This window comes from Gasterosteus aculeatus, chromosome 12, assembly GCF_964276395.1.
Source record: "Gasterosteus aculeatus chromosome 12, fGasAcu3.hap1.1, whole genome shotgun sequence".
Classification (NCBI taxonomy): domain Eukaryota; kingdom Metazoa; phylum Chordata; class Actinopteri; order Perciformes; family Gasterosteidae; genus Gasterosteus; species Gasterosteus aculeatus.
Window position 1 is genome coordinate 15246603 of NC_135700.1, and position 14116 is coordinate 15260718.

General features: G+C 41.1%; 1 protein-coding gene across 2 annotated transcripts; it reads right to left on the minus strand.

Moving 5' to 3' along the window:
- Nucleotides 1-1562: 1562 nt before the first annotated feature.
- Nucleotides 1563-11344, minus strand: kcnk2a (potassium channel, subfamily K, member 2a). 2 transcript variants are annotated; one of them, XM_078085078.1, is made up of 9 exons: nucleotides 11048-11344; nucleotides 9164-9270; nucleotides 8954-9074; nucleotides 8171-8261; nucleotides 7580-7697; nucleotides 7032-7192; nucleotides 5668-5854; nucleotides 5396-5535; nucleotides 1563-4465 (listed from the first exon to the last, which is right to left on the minus strand). In XM_078085078.1, the coding sequence occupies exons 3-9, from the start codon at nucleotides 9049-9051 to the stop codon at nucleotides 4127-4129; spliced, it is 1134 nt and encodes a 377-aa protein (XP_077941204.1). In that variant the 5' UTR covers nucleotides 9052-9074; nucleotides 9164-9270; nucleotides 11048-11344; the 3' UTR covers nucleotides 1563-4126. The 2 variants fall into 2 exon arrangements, with proteins under 2 accessions (XP_077941204.1, XP_040023564.1); XM_040167630.2 differs by having other exon boundaries at nucleotides 8954-9066; nucleotides 11048-11314.
- Nucleotides 11345-14116: the final 2772 nt, after the last annotated feature.

The following is a 14116-nucleotide window of genomic DNA, read 5'->3' on the forward strand; positions in this document are numbered from 1 at the left end:
TATGTTCTGTTGGTCATCTGTCTGTAAATGTGTTGTTGTGAAGTTATAGAAATATTAACAGGTAGAAACTCTTGATTTGTAATACCGTCCGAATGGTGGACCTGAAGAACAAAACTAACTAAACCAACCACAGATACACTGTAGCGTCACCAGATGAAAAATGATCCCGTTACATTTCCATTTGGCACAAACCCAGTACGTTGTTGGTCGAGTGAAAAAAAATCTGTAAATTTTCATAGATGGGCAAAAATGATCGTTACTTTTGGAATGGCAGAATCTTTTAAATCCAAAATCTTGAGACCTCACGGGTAAGTGAGGTTGTTACCGTCCACTAACCTCACTGCAAACTGTAGCGAACACTAAAAACTATGCAATAATTTCTTTCTCTAGTTGTGTAAAGTGATAATAGGTTTTATATTTGTCTTATTTATGTATAATGGTGTAGTAGAATAGTAGTACTTCTCAAAAACATGATTATGTATTACTGTTTATGTTGTTATCGCATATACATATCTTTGATTGTACATAATCGTATTATTCTTATTCTTCTGATATAATGATCAGAATTACCATGTTTCTAAATCATATTATTTGAAACACAAAAGGCAAAAGCTTTGCCATTAATTCAGAATACATATACATTGAGGCATGTGCCTTTCTTGAATTTAAGTTCATTTCTATCTTTACTTCCCTGCAGACATGTCAATAAATATGGAACTATAACCTATAACTTATAGCTCTATTCTTGTTAGCTTTGCATAAAGTGGGAAACGGACGCTTGGCTGTATCTGAAAATATATTAGGATTTAGTGTCCGGCTCACATAAATGAGCCCGTGTACTGTATCTGACTGTGGATTCGGGTGTGTACTTTCTGCTTTGTTAACTTTATCCCATGCATCATAAGACCGGCTACCACTGGTCCGTCACACTCATCACACCACATCATCACCCAGGAAGTTTTAACTTGTAGTAGTGAGTCAGTGCTTCACTGACAGACAGACCTGCAGCGGAGCGGAGCTCGTCTTTGCATGTCTGGAGGAAAACTTTGGGCCGACTGAAAACTGGAAAACTGAATGAATGTAATAGGATATTTCTCTATGACCTTATTCAAGATTATATAAGGAACACTCTTACTTACTTCACTCAGATCTATGCCACCAAATTACGTTGATTCTATAAAAATTGTTTTAAGTGATTAATTAATTAATACAACAAATTACACATGAATTATGCCTGTATGTTCAGTTTTGACTGAGTTACAATGCAAACGTCTTTGTAGTTCGTTAAGAGTTGCAAATGTTATAATTAAAGCTTCAGCATAGTGCACGTGAGCCCGTCCCACCGGTCAGCTCTAACAGAACTCATCATGTCTGATAACGCCGGCCCCACCGATGGCTTCATCCTGGATCGGCGGCAGCCACAATCCAGTTTGATCTGTTAACGCTGCCGACTGTGAGCTGTCGGGTACCAGGCCGATCCAAATGCTGCTAATCTAGTGTTCAGCACCTTTAGAATACTGATGAAGGAGGATGTAAGCAAGGAATAAGACGGCAGCCAGAACAATTATTCAAATCTGTTGTATTTTCAAGTCAATGATCTTACTAAAAATCGTTTTGTACATTGTGTTTAAATCAGCTGTACAGACATTGTTATTAAAATGTGTTTCCCCAGACTTGCATCGAATCACTACAGAAACACAAAGGAAAACATACTGTTTAGAAAAATACAGTTTTCGCCATTTTAAAAAGTATTAACCAACAATATCTAGCACATAGGCAGAAAATGTAATACCTCAGTTAAGCAGAGCGGAGATTATTTTATAACATTTGTTTGCTAGAAGAAGGCACAGGCAGACCAGCCAGCTACAACACAGTGCATCTCCACTACTGTTACTATTATTATTATTAGTAGTAGTACTGAATCGTCGTCCGCTTTAGTTAAAGTCAAAACGTGTACAGGACTTTCCTGCTGCTCGCTCGCCCCTTCTGTCAGTTCAACTAGGATGACTAGTGGGCTCTTTAGGACTTATGGTTAAGTTTAAAAACACATTTCTAAAGAATACAAACTGGAAAGATCCAATCATTTTGTGCTGGATTCTTTTTGAAGTTTTCTCATTCGTTAGGATTTGACCTGCTCTTCTCAGAGGCTTACTGCTGCCAAATAAAACTACAAGCTGGACAGCAGACTTGTTGCATTACATTCAATCGATCAACCTGTTAATCGTTTTGTCAAATTATCAACGGAATCAAGCTGTCAGATATAAAATGGTTTCATGCTCCTTGTCTATGTGGCTGAGGATCCGAGGGTTAAATCGTTACAGCACTGAGAAAAGTTTGTGTGTTAAACCGTGTAGTTGTTGTAGATGCCACATAACAACTAAACAAAGCCTCCTCATTGGATGGACTGGATAACATGTTGTTACGTTCAAAGGCAGTTAAATCAAAGTGCATTTTCAACGGCAGGCGCACACACATGAAGGACACCCATCACGTGTGTGCGTGTGTGAATGAGCTGGGCATTAAAAGTGAATTGATTCTTATAGAGTCACAATTGAACCTGTCAAAGTGCAAATCCGTATCTGTGCATCAACCTTCAAAACTGCACACACACATTATTTGCTCTTAAACATGTTGACAGTAAGTTGAATATAATATAAGTACAATGTTCTCAAGGACAGCAGAGGAACGACAGCTAGAACTTTGACAAATACAGATCAATCCTTTGTAATTCAAGAGTTTTTTTGCAAAAGCCGTTGTATTCTATAACCACACATTTGGCAGCACCACTCGGAGCAGGAATTCACTGTGTTGTTTTGTAGCAGTTTACGGTTGGTCAGCAGAGAGTAAACTGAAACTTTTGCTGGAACAGCGAGACCGATCAGAGGCTCAACTCTTTCTAAGAAAGAGAGCTGAATTTAAACAGAAAAAAAAGGATTTGTCTCTCTCGCTCGTATAAATGCTTCTGGCCTATAAAGCTCAGGCTCTTTGCAGCCATGTAGACCGGTCATGGCAAGAAGAGCTCTCAGCGATGCCTCTCTTCCTAAGTGAGCCGTGACAGCGAACCAGCGTGAACCATGGGGGGTCTGAGCAACTGGTTCAGGTTGGTTGGACTGGATAAACACCAACAGTAAATAACCACTTTGTTACATGTGTTACCCCTCAAAGTGTGTTGTGCTCAGCCAGTAAAGAGTTTAAGGCACAGGGATGGTTTGGAAAATCTCTTCAAATAGCTATTCAGTGTCGTCATTTATTGTAAAGCTACGTCCACAACCACAGACACACTTTAAATCACTTTAAATCTCTCGTCCTTTCCTCCTCTTCACTAAGAAGAGTCGGCAGCAAGTAACATCCAATGACGTCTTCTGTCAAAACTATATTGTCGAGTCAACATTATAAAGTCATGGTTCATACTGAACTTACATGTAGAAATATTTGAAATTGCTCGTACTTTTTAGTTTCTGATTGGTTCGGCACTGACATTCACTCAGACCTAAACAAATATATATGTGAGATCTCTATCTAGAGATTCTCTCTTCTCTGCACCGTCGTTATTTTTTAAGCCATCATTTAGCACAAAATACGCCTCTCACAGTCACACACAATCTTTGAAGTTTGTCTTGTGTAACTTAAACAATTAGAATATCATCACATCTCACGTATAAGAATCATCTCTGACGTGTCTTGTATTGTTTCAGCTAACAGCCGGCTGTGGTAGCGAGTATCCTTCTGAGTTGTAAAGCTTTGTGCTAAATTGTATCCTAAGTTGTTACACTTTAACATATTGGAGTGCTGCTTACACAGAGAGGCCCCATGGACATATTAGGTCACCTAATGCAGCGATAGTATGTTACAGTATGCTGGAGACGTCTATTTATCCTTCAGGAAAGGGTCAATGTCAACTTCACCGTGGTCCAAGATTTAAGTGATATTTAACTTAACGACACTCAACACATGTATCAAAATTACCTCACGTTCTGTGCGTTTTCTTTTTGCTCTTCGTTCCACCGGCGGGATGGAAAGTGCTCCGCTGCCAAAGTTCCACCAAACAGGTTTTTTTGAGCAGATCTTACATCCCTGCAGAGGGGTCAGGGGGTCACTGCCCACAGAGAGCTTGACCGTCATCTCCTTACTTGAGGCGTTCAATGACTGAGACGTCTCCCCTCTCGGGTTCGTAACCGTTCATGAACAAACCGCCGTTTCTGGCCAGCGGCGTCACCGGGCCCTGCGGCCCGGCCTCCCTCCCGCTCCTGTCCACTTCCTCGTTGAAGTTGGCCGACGCGGCCCTCCTGGGTAGCGTGAGCTCGGGCCCGGGGCTGAATCCTAGTTCAGAGGACAGTTTGCGCTTTATTGACGTGGCCCGCTGGAACTTGTCGTAGACCTCGACGCTCACGCGGCGACGGGTTTCTTTGAACTCTGCGGAGACGTTGGCCGTCCACTCCGCGGCGTGAGCCCGGATCTCTACTACCTGTGAGGAGGGAACAGGAGTGCAAAGTAGGAGTTCTGTTGCACTGTTTAGTAACAAAGTGTTATTTTCATCACTTTGTTAGTTAAATAGCTAAAACATAATGTTAATTCATAAAATAATTTAAAGAAGAAGAAAATAGAGTAAAAGAAAACCTTTAAAAGGACCTCTTTGGCAGTTTTGGTTGAGGAAGGGGATAAAGTGGTTTGTTTATAATAACTTTATAATGAGTCACTGTCTGAATTTTCCTCATTAACACAATAGCATATAGATTCTTGGTGTGGTCTTTGAATTAAGGTGCCACAAACATCTGGAGATATTCAGCATTTTTTGTGACTTTTTGTGTTCAGCCTTTAAAATACAGGCTCAATTTTAAAATATCAAAATACCAATGTTGATAAGAGGCTGATGCTACAGAAGACACATTGATGATTTTTCCAAGACACATTCCTTGCTTCTGACAAAGTAACATACTGACGTACTTTGAATCACTACAGCCAGGTTTTTAGTAATGCTTCCTTTTGCATTCATTTATGATATACTGCTAGAGAACATCAAAGTAAAAATACTGACAAATGAACATTGACAGAAAATGCAGACTGACACACAGAAAGGAGACTTAATGGGACGCTAGAAGTCAATACATTTTCTGACGAGGACATCGTCGCACATTTTCAAAATGACCTCTTTCGCTCCCTTTATCTGGAGATGCTCATATGGCCAAAGCTGCGTTTATGTGATGGCAGACGGTGGATTGGATTAGAAAACAGTCTTGTCATTGAAATGAAGTTAAGCAGAGGGCAAAAGTTGAGGGACTATTACCGAGTAGCTTGAATAACAACATCTGTGTCGCCGCACCAACAGAGAAAAGGAGGATAGGAAATGAGAAAAGGTCAGTGAATGAAGGAGTAAATGAAACCAGTAGGTGCGTACCTCTTCTTTCGTCCTCCTGGAGATAACTCGGAGCCAGTCTCCTATCATGCTGAGGATGGCGGCAAAGTAGGCCAGTCCCACCAGGATCCAGAACCATACAACTGGTTTGTAGTAATCTAAGTACTCTATTTCTGAACCACCTAGACGCAGACAGGCAGACGGAGACAATCACACATCTAGTAGAATGCACCTCATGAGGCATGCAGGCATGATGCAGAGAGACATGCAGGTTCTCCCTGGTGGTGCTGAATCTCTAACTCTGGTGTTCATACCTGCCACAAAGTCTCCAAACCCTATGGTAGTCAAGGTGATGACCACGAAGTAGAGCGACTCCAGCGCAGACCAACCCTCGATGTGTTTAAAGATGGCCGCTGGGAGCGCCACAAACAGCAGGCAGCCAAACAGCACAAACAGCAGAGTGGAGATGACCCGGATCTTCGTCTGACTGATGTCCCAATGCTGCAGGAGTGAGAGGACCGGACAAAATCAGCAGTATGATACTGGAGAGGTCCGATCGGTCATCGGTGCGAAGATACATGGAGCTTTGGGGCTCTGTGTTCATTGTTCGTTGGTGACTGAAAACTTATATGAACCCTAAACGATTTGATTATTTTCTGTAACTGTTGAAATAGAGAAACCAGATCCAATGCAGTCATCTTTATGCTTTATACTTACAGTATATTTACTTAAAGGCAAAACCTGAACATTTAAAGTTTATCTTGATCAGTAAGTATTGGATAATGGGGAACTTCATCTGATAAAGTTGATGGTGCTGAATAAAAGGTCAGAAAATCCCCGGAGCATTGCCAATTCAATTTCCTAAATTGGACTTTAAATTGTGTTCCAAATTGAATGGCAATCCAACCAATATCTGTTGGCTCATTACACTCAAAACCAAATGTCACACTCAAAGAAGAAAATTTAGAGGATCCCAAACGTCAGTAGAAATCCTTCTCTGGGGTTCATCAATTTGTTTCGGGTAAAACAGCCAGATGCTGTTAGCAGTAATAGCTTTATTCCATAAATTGGTCCTCTGGGTGCTGTAGAGGAAGGACATCCACAGTATTACAGCCACTGAAGATACTGCTGCAGTCATGCAATGACCAAGCAATAAGGCAAACACACAAACAAACACAAGCTTACACAATTAACGTTTGTCTTCAGTCGTTATATTACTGAGGGCTTTGTGAGTAGCATAATCGTTCTAAATTATACTGACTCAACCCTCTAAGGACAGGCGGTATCTAAGGGTGAGTCTCTCGTTACAACATGTGAATGCTGAAGACTCACTTTTGGGCGGATAAGAGAGTACAGACTTAATATACTCTTTTAGCTGCAAAAATGAAAATATCTACTGCCACAAAATTAGTCATTATTAGCAGCTTGAAGCCGTTATGCACAGAAATCTTTTCTGTGTGTCACTCAGATGAATAATTATCACACACACACATAAATAGTTCAACAAGTGATTCTCTAGGAAATTAAATATGATCTAGAATCGTATGTGTGAGGAAATGATTAAAAGAGCGTTCATGTAAATTATTCATTATTATTCAAACCTGTCACCTGCAGACCATAATCTTCACGATCCTCTTGTTCTACTGTAAATTACAGAATAGTAATACATCAAACTCACCACAAACATTTTCTCCACTCTGGCGATGCCCTTCCCAAATATGGTGCCGAGCTGATCTCCTACTCCAGCCAAAAGAAAGCCAAACAGGGGAATCCCCAGCAGCGCATAGATGATGCAGAAGATCCTTCCACCTTCTGTGTGGGGAGAGATGTTCCCAAAACCTGAAGGGAGGACAGAAAAAAAGTAAATCAAAATTTCCCTTAAAACAATAAAACACTTAACTGATGCAACTACAAGATTATGAAAGCTAAGTCCTGTGGAGAAGAATCAATATCTAAATACATGAGCTACATGATTCATTTTCTTAATTAAAATTTACATTCTATCATTTCCGATTGTGCTCTCTGAACCCCTGAAGAAAGAGCTTCAATCACAGCGCTCCAGCCAGCAGGTGTGAGTAAGAGAAGATAATCATGCTGACGCTGCACTTCTCTCAACAGTAAGTGCAATTAGTGACCATAAAGGCTTTATTTCCTCACTCACTTGAAAGCCTGTGTGTGTGTGCGTGTTTGTGTGAGAGAGTGTGTGAGTGTGTGTGTGTGTCCTACCGATGGTTGTGATGACAGTCCCAGCAAAGAAAAAGGCGGAGCTCAGGTCCCAAAGGCTGCTGTGGTTGGTCAGTGTCCCTGCAGGGTTCACGCCTGAACGGATAGCAGACACAACTTGCTGAAAGGTTGAAGAGAGAGAGAGAGAGAGAGAGAGAGAGAGAGAGAGAGAGAGAGAGAGAGAGAGAGAGAGAGAGAGAGATTTTAATTATCAAAGATTTATCATTAAATACTTTTGAATTTTTATTTCATTGAATAATATCTTGCTGATATACGTAGTATAATAAACCATTCACTACTACCATGCACTGCTTGAAGTACTGTACTTTTAAGCCTTGTCTGTCCACTGAATTAAATATATATAATTTGAGATTGTTGGTGATACAAACATCTTGAACTGTCTTCTCGTTGAATCGAGGAGCCCCAGAAAAGATTTTATACTTAAAAACAGAAAAAAACTCGCTGTGGCTCCACCTTTGGGCCTCCTCCTCCTTCGAAGCGCTGGAGCTGTCCCTGGTGCTGAAACCACTGCAGCTGTGCTCGGCTCACAACTGTGCACAGTGCAAACAAAACTAAAGCAATGTCTCACGTCACCTTAACCAGCTCCTCCAGCTGGCTCTGGTTGACACAGGAGTGTCTGGACAGGAACTCCAGCTTCTGGGACAGGATGGCCAGTCGCTGGGCACTAGTGGAGACGAAGTGCAGACACATGGTGAGGCTCGAAAATGTTTGTGTCACAGAATTATGAATTAACCACAAATCTGAATACTAAAACTGAAATCCAAACAAACCAATTTTGGGATTTTTGTTGTAGACCATATTTTGTTTTTTTAACCGTTTGGTGAAAAGCAAACTAGCGGCACCACTCTGAGCTCTGTGGTGGTACAGAGTTGTCTAGTGGAGTGAAAACGGTGGTTTTACAGTCATATCTTAATTAAACTGTGGGTGACGTACTCACATCCATTTGTTTACTCGCTGTAATATCCTACTGGTGCTGTAAAACTGTAGCACCATTTGACGAAAGACATAAATCTGGAGGTCGTTTAGGAAGCTCTGCTAATAAATCTTGCTGTCCTGCCGGATTTAAGGCTATACGGGATTGAACTGTAAAAGCCCTTCCTTGAACCCTGGGGATCCCACACGGTAGAGCGATGCACAGATGAATTTGTACCATTTGAACAACATAACAACCTCTGCACACAAGCTACAACTCGATCAAGCACAGTTCTTTGACAGAGAGCCTAACAAAGTTTCATTTGCGGAAGTAATTTGCATTGAAAAGTGGCTTCGAGTCATGGGAAATGTATAGTTGCCAGAATTCACAGGCTATATATCATTATTAAGGATGAAGAGAGGGGTGTATGATACTCAGCTTACCTCTCGTGAGGCTGCTCCAGGGATCTGAACACTGCTGCTCCCACCACCAGGTACAGAACCACCAAAAGAAAGATTGCTGTCACCGTCTTCCATTTCATCACTGTGGCAACCACCTGCAACACTTCAACTGATCAATCAACCCACATATACACACAGGAGCCCCCTCCCCAAATTACCTCTCATATCTGGATTTCGGTTTATTTCTCTCACCTCACTCTCCTGGCGGGGAGACATTGTGATTGGCTTGGTGGAGAAGGAGAGGCGGGGCTTACTGTTGTGAGTGGCGGATTTAGGGTCCAATAGGTCCGGAGCTGCCACTGTCAGGGGAAATGAAAAATGGGATTGAGATTTTTTTTTTTGCCCTCGCATTGTTCCCCCTCTGTGTCTCTGCTCGCTTACTCATAAAGCAGACACGTAACATTTTAGAAGTCCTTAAGAAATCGCAGATTTAAATCTGGAAACTTTTGAAAGCATGAATCAAGTACTGACTTTTACTCTGACTTTTAGCTTGTTTTTTTAGGTATTTTCCATGATGCAACATATGTCATGCAGCAAGAAGAAAGAGAAAGGGGTCGAGAGAGTTGTGTGTATATTCAATGTAAATTGAATGTAGAATGTAGAAAGATGTAGAAATACAAAGTCAAGACTGAATAAGGAAGACAGTTGATGTGTCCCCCCCACTCATAATAATAAGTCGGTATTATGAACAGAGCGAACTAGACTAAGAACATGTTGCATTTGCTGTTCAATTAGTTTTCAGGCAAAGAGAACGGAAAGAGACGCATTTCTCAGTCTCTCAGTTTATACAGTTAGTTTAAATGTTGTCTGTCTTAACTACTGTGTCACTTTTTTAACTGGGTTAGACAGATCAGGCTCCCACAGCGGTACATTTGATTGAACCAACTTATTGTGTTTATCATTTTGAAGCTGTCAAATCCAGAAAAAAAAGCCCAGCCGTTTAGAAGTAAAGTGGTTTTATTTATCTGGCATTAACTTGTATTTTCTATCATTCAGAGCCCGATAAAGAAAGTTAAAACATTCCTTCTATAAAAAGTGGATGCATTACCAGTGTAAGCTGACATATACTATTTTTCTTCACTATTCTTAGGCACTATCCACATTCATGTTTGTGTATTACACTGAAAACATTCATCCTCCATCTATTCATCAATTCCCCCTCACTCAATAAATGGCTGAAGGGCTCTTGGACCCTTGCGTTTTAATGTGCATACCCGCTGGAACCTCTATGGGTCAACCTCATACTCACTAATCAGGCCATAATAATCTGACCCTGGTGGCCCCGTCCCTGTTGTGCGGCTCCATAGCATGAATATGTGTGTAGATGTGTGAGTGTGTGCAGTGTGTATATGTGTGAGACGTCTGGAGAGGGGGGTGTATGGAAGAGGAGAGCGAGCAAAGAGCAGCAGAGACGAGGGGACCATCAGGAGGTGCAGTCTATAGTCTATTCAGGGTCACTTTGTCTCAAGTCATGATTAAAATGGTACATTTGGGCAGAAGTGACATCATTACTAAACCCAAAAGACCAAAGGAATAATTTTACAGGATAACTTGTGATGTTTCCTGAGTTAGAAAGAAATGGACATAATCCCTCCCAAGTGACCATTGGTATTGTATCCACAAAATATTCTTAGTCAGAAGTGAATATGGCTTCCAACACCTGAGATGAATTACAATAAGCATTATTTTTTATTTTTATTCTACTAACCCATTGCATTAGCGTTTCATTTTACTTTATTTTATTACTTGTGCACTGCTGTCTTGTCTGTCTACCGTCGCGCACTAACCGCCAAGACAAATTCCTTGTATGTTTGGCATATTTTGGTAATAAATGTTTCCTGATTCCTGATTCCTGATTTTATCTTTAAAAAAATCAGTATAATTCAGGGTTACTGCATAAGCATTCTGTGATTCACAATCACACAGCTTCACCTCTCAGTGGAGAAGTGAGTCAAGTTGAACAACTTCAAAACCACCTTATTATTTCTACTCCAATATGTCCTGTGGTGCATTAGAACAGCTCAGACGGGGTAAACAAAGGTCACGCATAGGTCACGCATAGGTTTGTGCACTTACTCCTTGTTGTTGCCTATCCGATGCCCTCCGCTCTCCTCTTCTCCTCATTCGACGCTCTCACTGCGTTTAGGGGAATCTTTCCTCCTCTGCGTGTCTCCTCCCGGCGGCGACGGAGCGGGGAGACGAACGAGCGCTCCTCCGTTTTTTTCTTGCGCTCCTCTGCTGTCCTCGGACCTCCGATCGGACCCGGCGAGCTGCTCTCACTGCATCCACAGCTGCCGCGGAGGAGCTCTGCTGCGGTCCCCACCTCTCAGTGCCCGAGACTCCGCCGGGCGCTTTTGAGCGATCCGCTGCCTCGGTGGGGCAACACCGAGAGGGGGGGTTGCAGAGGTGGAGAGGGGGGGTGGGGGGAGGGGGGGGGGGAGAGGTGGAGAGGGAGGAGGGTTGAGTGGGGAGAGAGGGGTAGATAGGGGGACAGGGTGTGGGGGGTGCCGGAGGCAAGGAGGTGGGCCCCAGACTCTTATTCCAGTTTCAAAAGGACATAACTCCATATTTTGATGTTTTTTGAACGAGTTTGCACTTTCAAACTGTTTATTCCTCCTTAATATAAGCAGAGACCAGATCATGATTTTGTGCTAAACGTTTATGACCAAGATCTACTTAAAGCCGATCTCTTTGGCTTGTGACGCCTTTTCACGAGTCTCTTAACTCATTGTGTCGAGTTACAGCTCCACCTAAACCACGTGTTTGGACTTTTAGAACTTGAGATGCTGGAGGCAGAAGAGGCAAAAGTATCCTGTTTTTTGCAAAATAAATAATAATTTGTCTGATCGTCTTAAGAGAAAGGAATTCCTTTCTCTCCTCTTCCTTTCATTCTCCTCATTGCTACAATCAAACACCTGTTAATTGCTTGAGGATATAAAGCTTTGTTGCTGTCATCATTTCACAGATTTTTTATTTATTGTGTCATTCTGGAAAGAAGAAAGGCAGAATTCCAATTATGATTTTTTGGATGTATTTGGGTGGTGGAAAGAGGCATTAACGCGATGGAGACAAAACATGCTCAAATCATCCAACCGCCATACATTAAACAATCAAATGAATCAATCCGAGGATGTAATAGTTTTTGTACTGAACGGATATTCACAAAACTACCTGTGTTCTCTTTGTGTGTTTGACTTTCTAAACTACAGCAATTAATCTGCTCTCTGGAATAATCTAGAATTTACACATTTACTTGAAAAAGATGCTTCTTTTAAAATAAATGATGAGCACTGGTCCGGTATCATCCGTCTCTGGTCCTCTACTGGTCTCCCTCTCTTTCTTTTACGTTCTGTTAGACTTTTTCTTGGCCTCTCTTCCCCTGATGAGATATTAATAGCAGTTTAAATGTTCATGTTTTCACCTCATGACTCAAACGTCTAAACATTAATCAGACGCCTATTTATGCAGCTAAACATAGACAATGTTGTGACTGGCTGGGCCTCACTGAGTGTGTGTGGGATGCTTCCTCTGTTACTGATACCCCGCGTATACCTGCAAAATATACTCTGTGAGTGTGTGTGTGTGTGTGTGTGTGTGTGTGTGTGTGTGTGTGTGTGTGTGCGTGTGTGTATGAGTGTGTTAGAGAGAGAGCATAATTTGAGTGACAGTCTCAGTCTAAATCTGTCGACACACCTGCTGCTTGGTGTAGGCCTGCTTTCTGACATTGTGCTGAACCTGCTGATAAGTAATTGCGGAACATTTTCTGATATATTATAATGTTGCGCTGATTTCGAGAAAAATAAAAGAACCACAGAAAGCGACAACAAATCTTTGAATTGAATGGAGGGAATCAATTCAGCAATCACGAATGAGGACAATCACTTATTAATTAGAGGTTGTTGACTTGTGGAAGGTGGATTATACACAAATGAAAACATTTGTAAAATTAATCATTTAAAGCAACTGCAGGAACTTTTCTCGTGTTTTGGAAGCAACTTAAGGATGCAACTTTTTATTTTTGTTTCAAGAATAGCTGGCAAATATAGCGATGAGGTGATTTATCTCTTTCTTTCTGTATACAATTTTAATATGTAGATGGAAAACCAAGTCAAGTTTATTGTATGTGTCATTTGATATCTAAACTACACACAGAAAAGGATACTTATGAATCATGCTTGATAGAAATATTATTTCAGTTGTCTTGTACGTGCCTGTGTCTCTGCATATCTTTGTGTCTCGTGCTGCAGCAGATTGATTAATGATAGCAGTCATTCCGGTGTATGATAATAAGTGATGCTACTTAGTCATAGTCAATTTACACAGCAGCAACCAAAATAGAATTCTAATTTATGTGTATTTTCCATCATTTGTTATGGAATCTATTTGAAGGAATTAAATATATATATATATATATATGTATACATATATATGTATTACTGCAATGAAATTAAATCATGGAACAATTTGTGCTCCACTGATCTGATTGTGTTTAAACATTGTACTAGTTTTACTATTCTCAGGATCATAAAGCCCAAAGTACCGTGTAGACTTGTAATTATAAACTAACAAAGTGAACGAAGAAAAACAGCAGCTGACTTGAGTCTGATTTTTAATTTTGTGCAACTGTGTCAATATGTCCATTATTTTCACATTCATACAGAAACACACAGTATCTATCGTTACCCAAAATAAAACATAGTAATAGCAGAACTTTTAGTAAAAAATGGACTCGTACCTCCAAGTGAGTTCACACATTTTCCGACTGAACATATTTTTTTGTGCTCACTTGTGCTCAGGTTTTCATCATACATCATCCCAACCATTCAAATAACCACTAAGGGGTTCTGTACATTACTAAATCTTTGTCTTGCACCTGTTCATGACTTTGTCTCTATTTGTGTTTCTACGTGTGTGTGTGGGTGTGTGTGTGTGTGTGTGTGTGTGTGAGTGACATTGTGCGCGGGCACTCTGCAGCAGAGTACACGTGAGCAAACACAGTATGTGTACTGCATGTACATGTGCATGTAGGTGTATCTCACTGGTGATTTGTCCTGACATTGTGGTGCCCCCTCAAATGCCTGCGGAGAAATGACCCTCGGTTCCTGGACACAAGCCTTCAATTAGACGACAGTGAGGCGGAACGAC

What these genes read in the sequence shown, in the direction of transcription:
- kcnk2a (XM_040167630.2), bottom strand. An exon ending in CTGGAGCAGCCTCACGAGAG is followed by an intron (nt 8,262 to 8,953) that starts GTAAGCTGAGTA and finishes CGTCTCCACTAG; the next exon opens with TGCCCAGCGACTGGCCATCC. An exon ending in GACTGTCATCACAACCATCG is followed by an intron (nt 7,193 to 7,579) that starts GTAGGACACACA and finishes TCCTCCCTTCAG; the next exon opens with GTTTTGGGAACATCTCTCCC.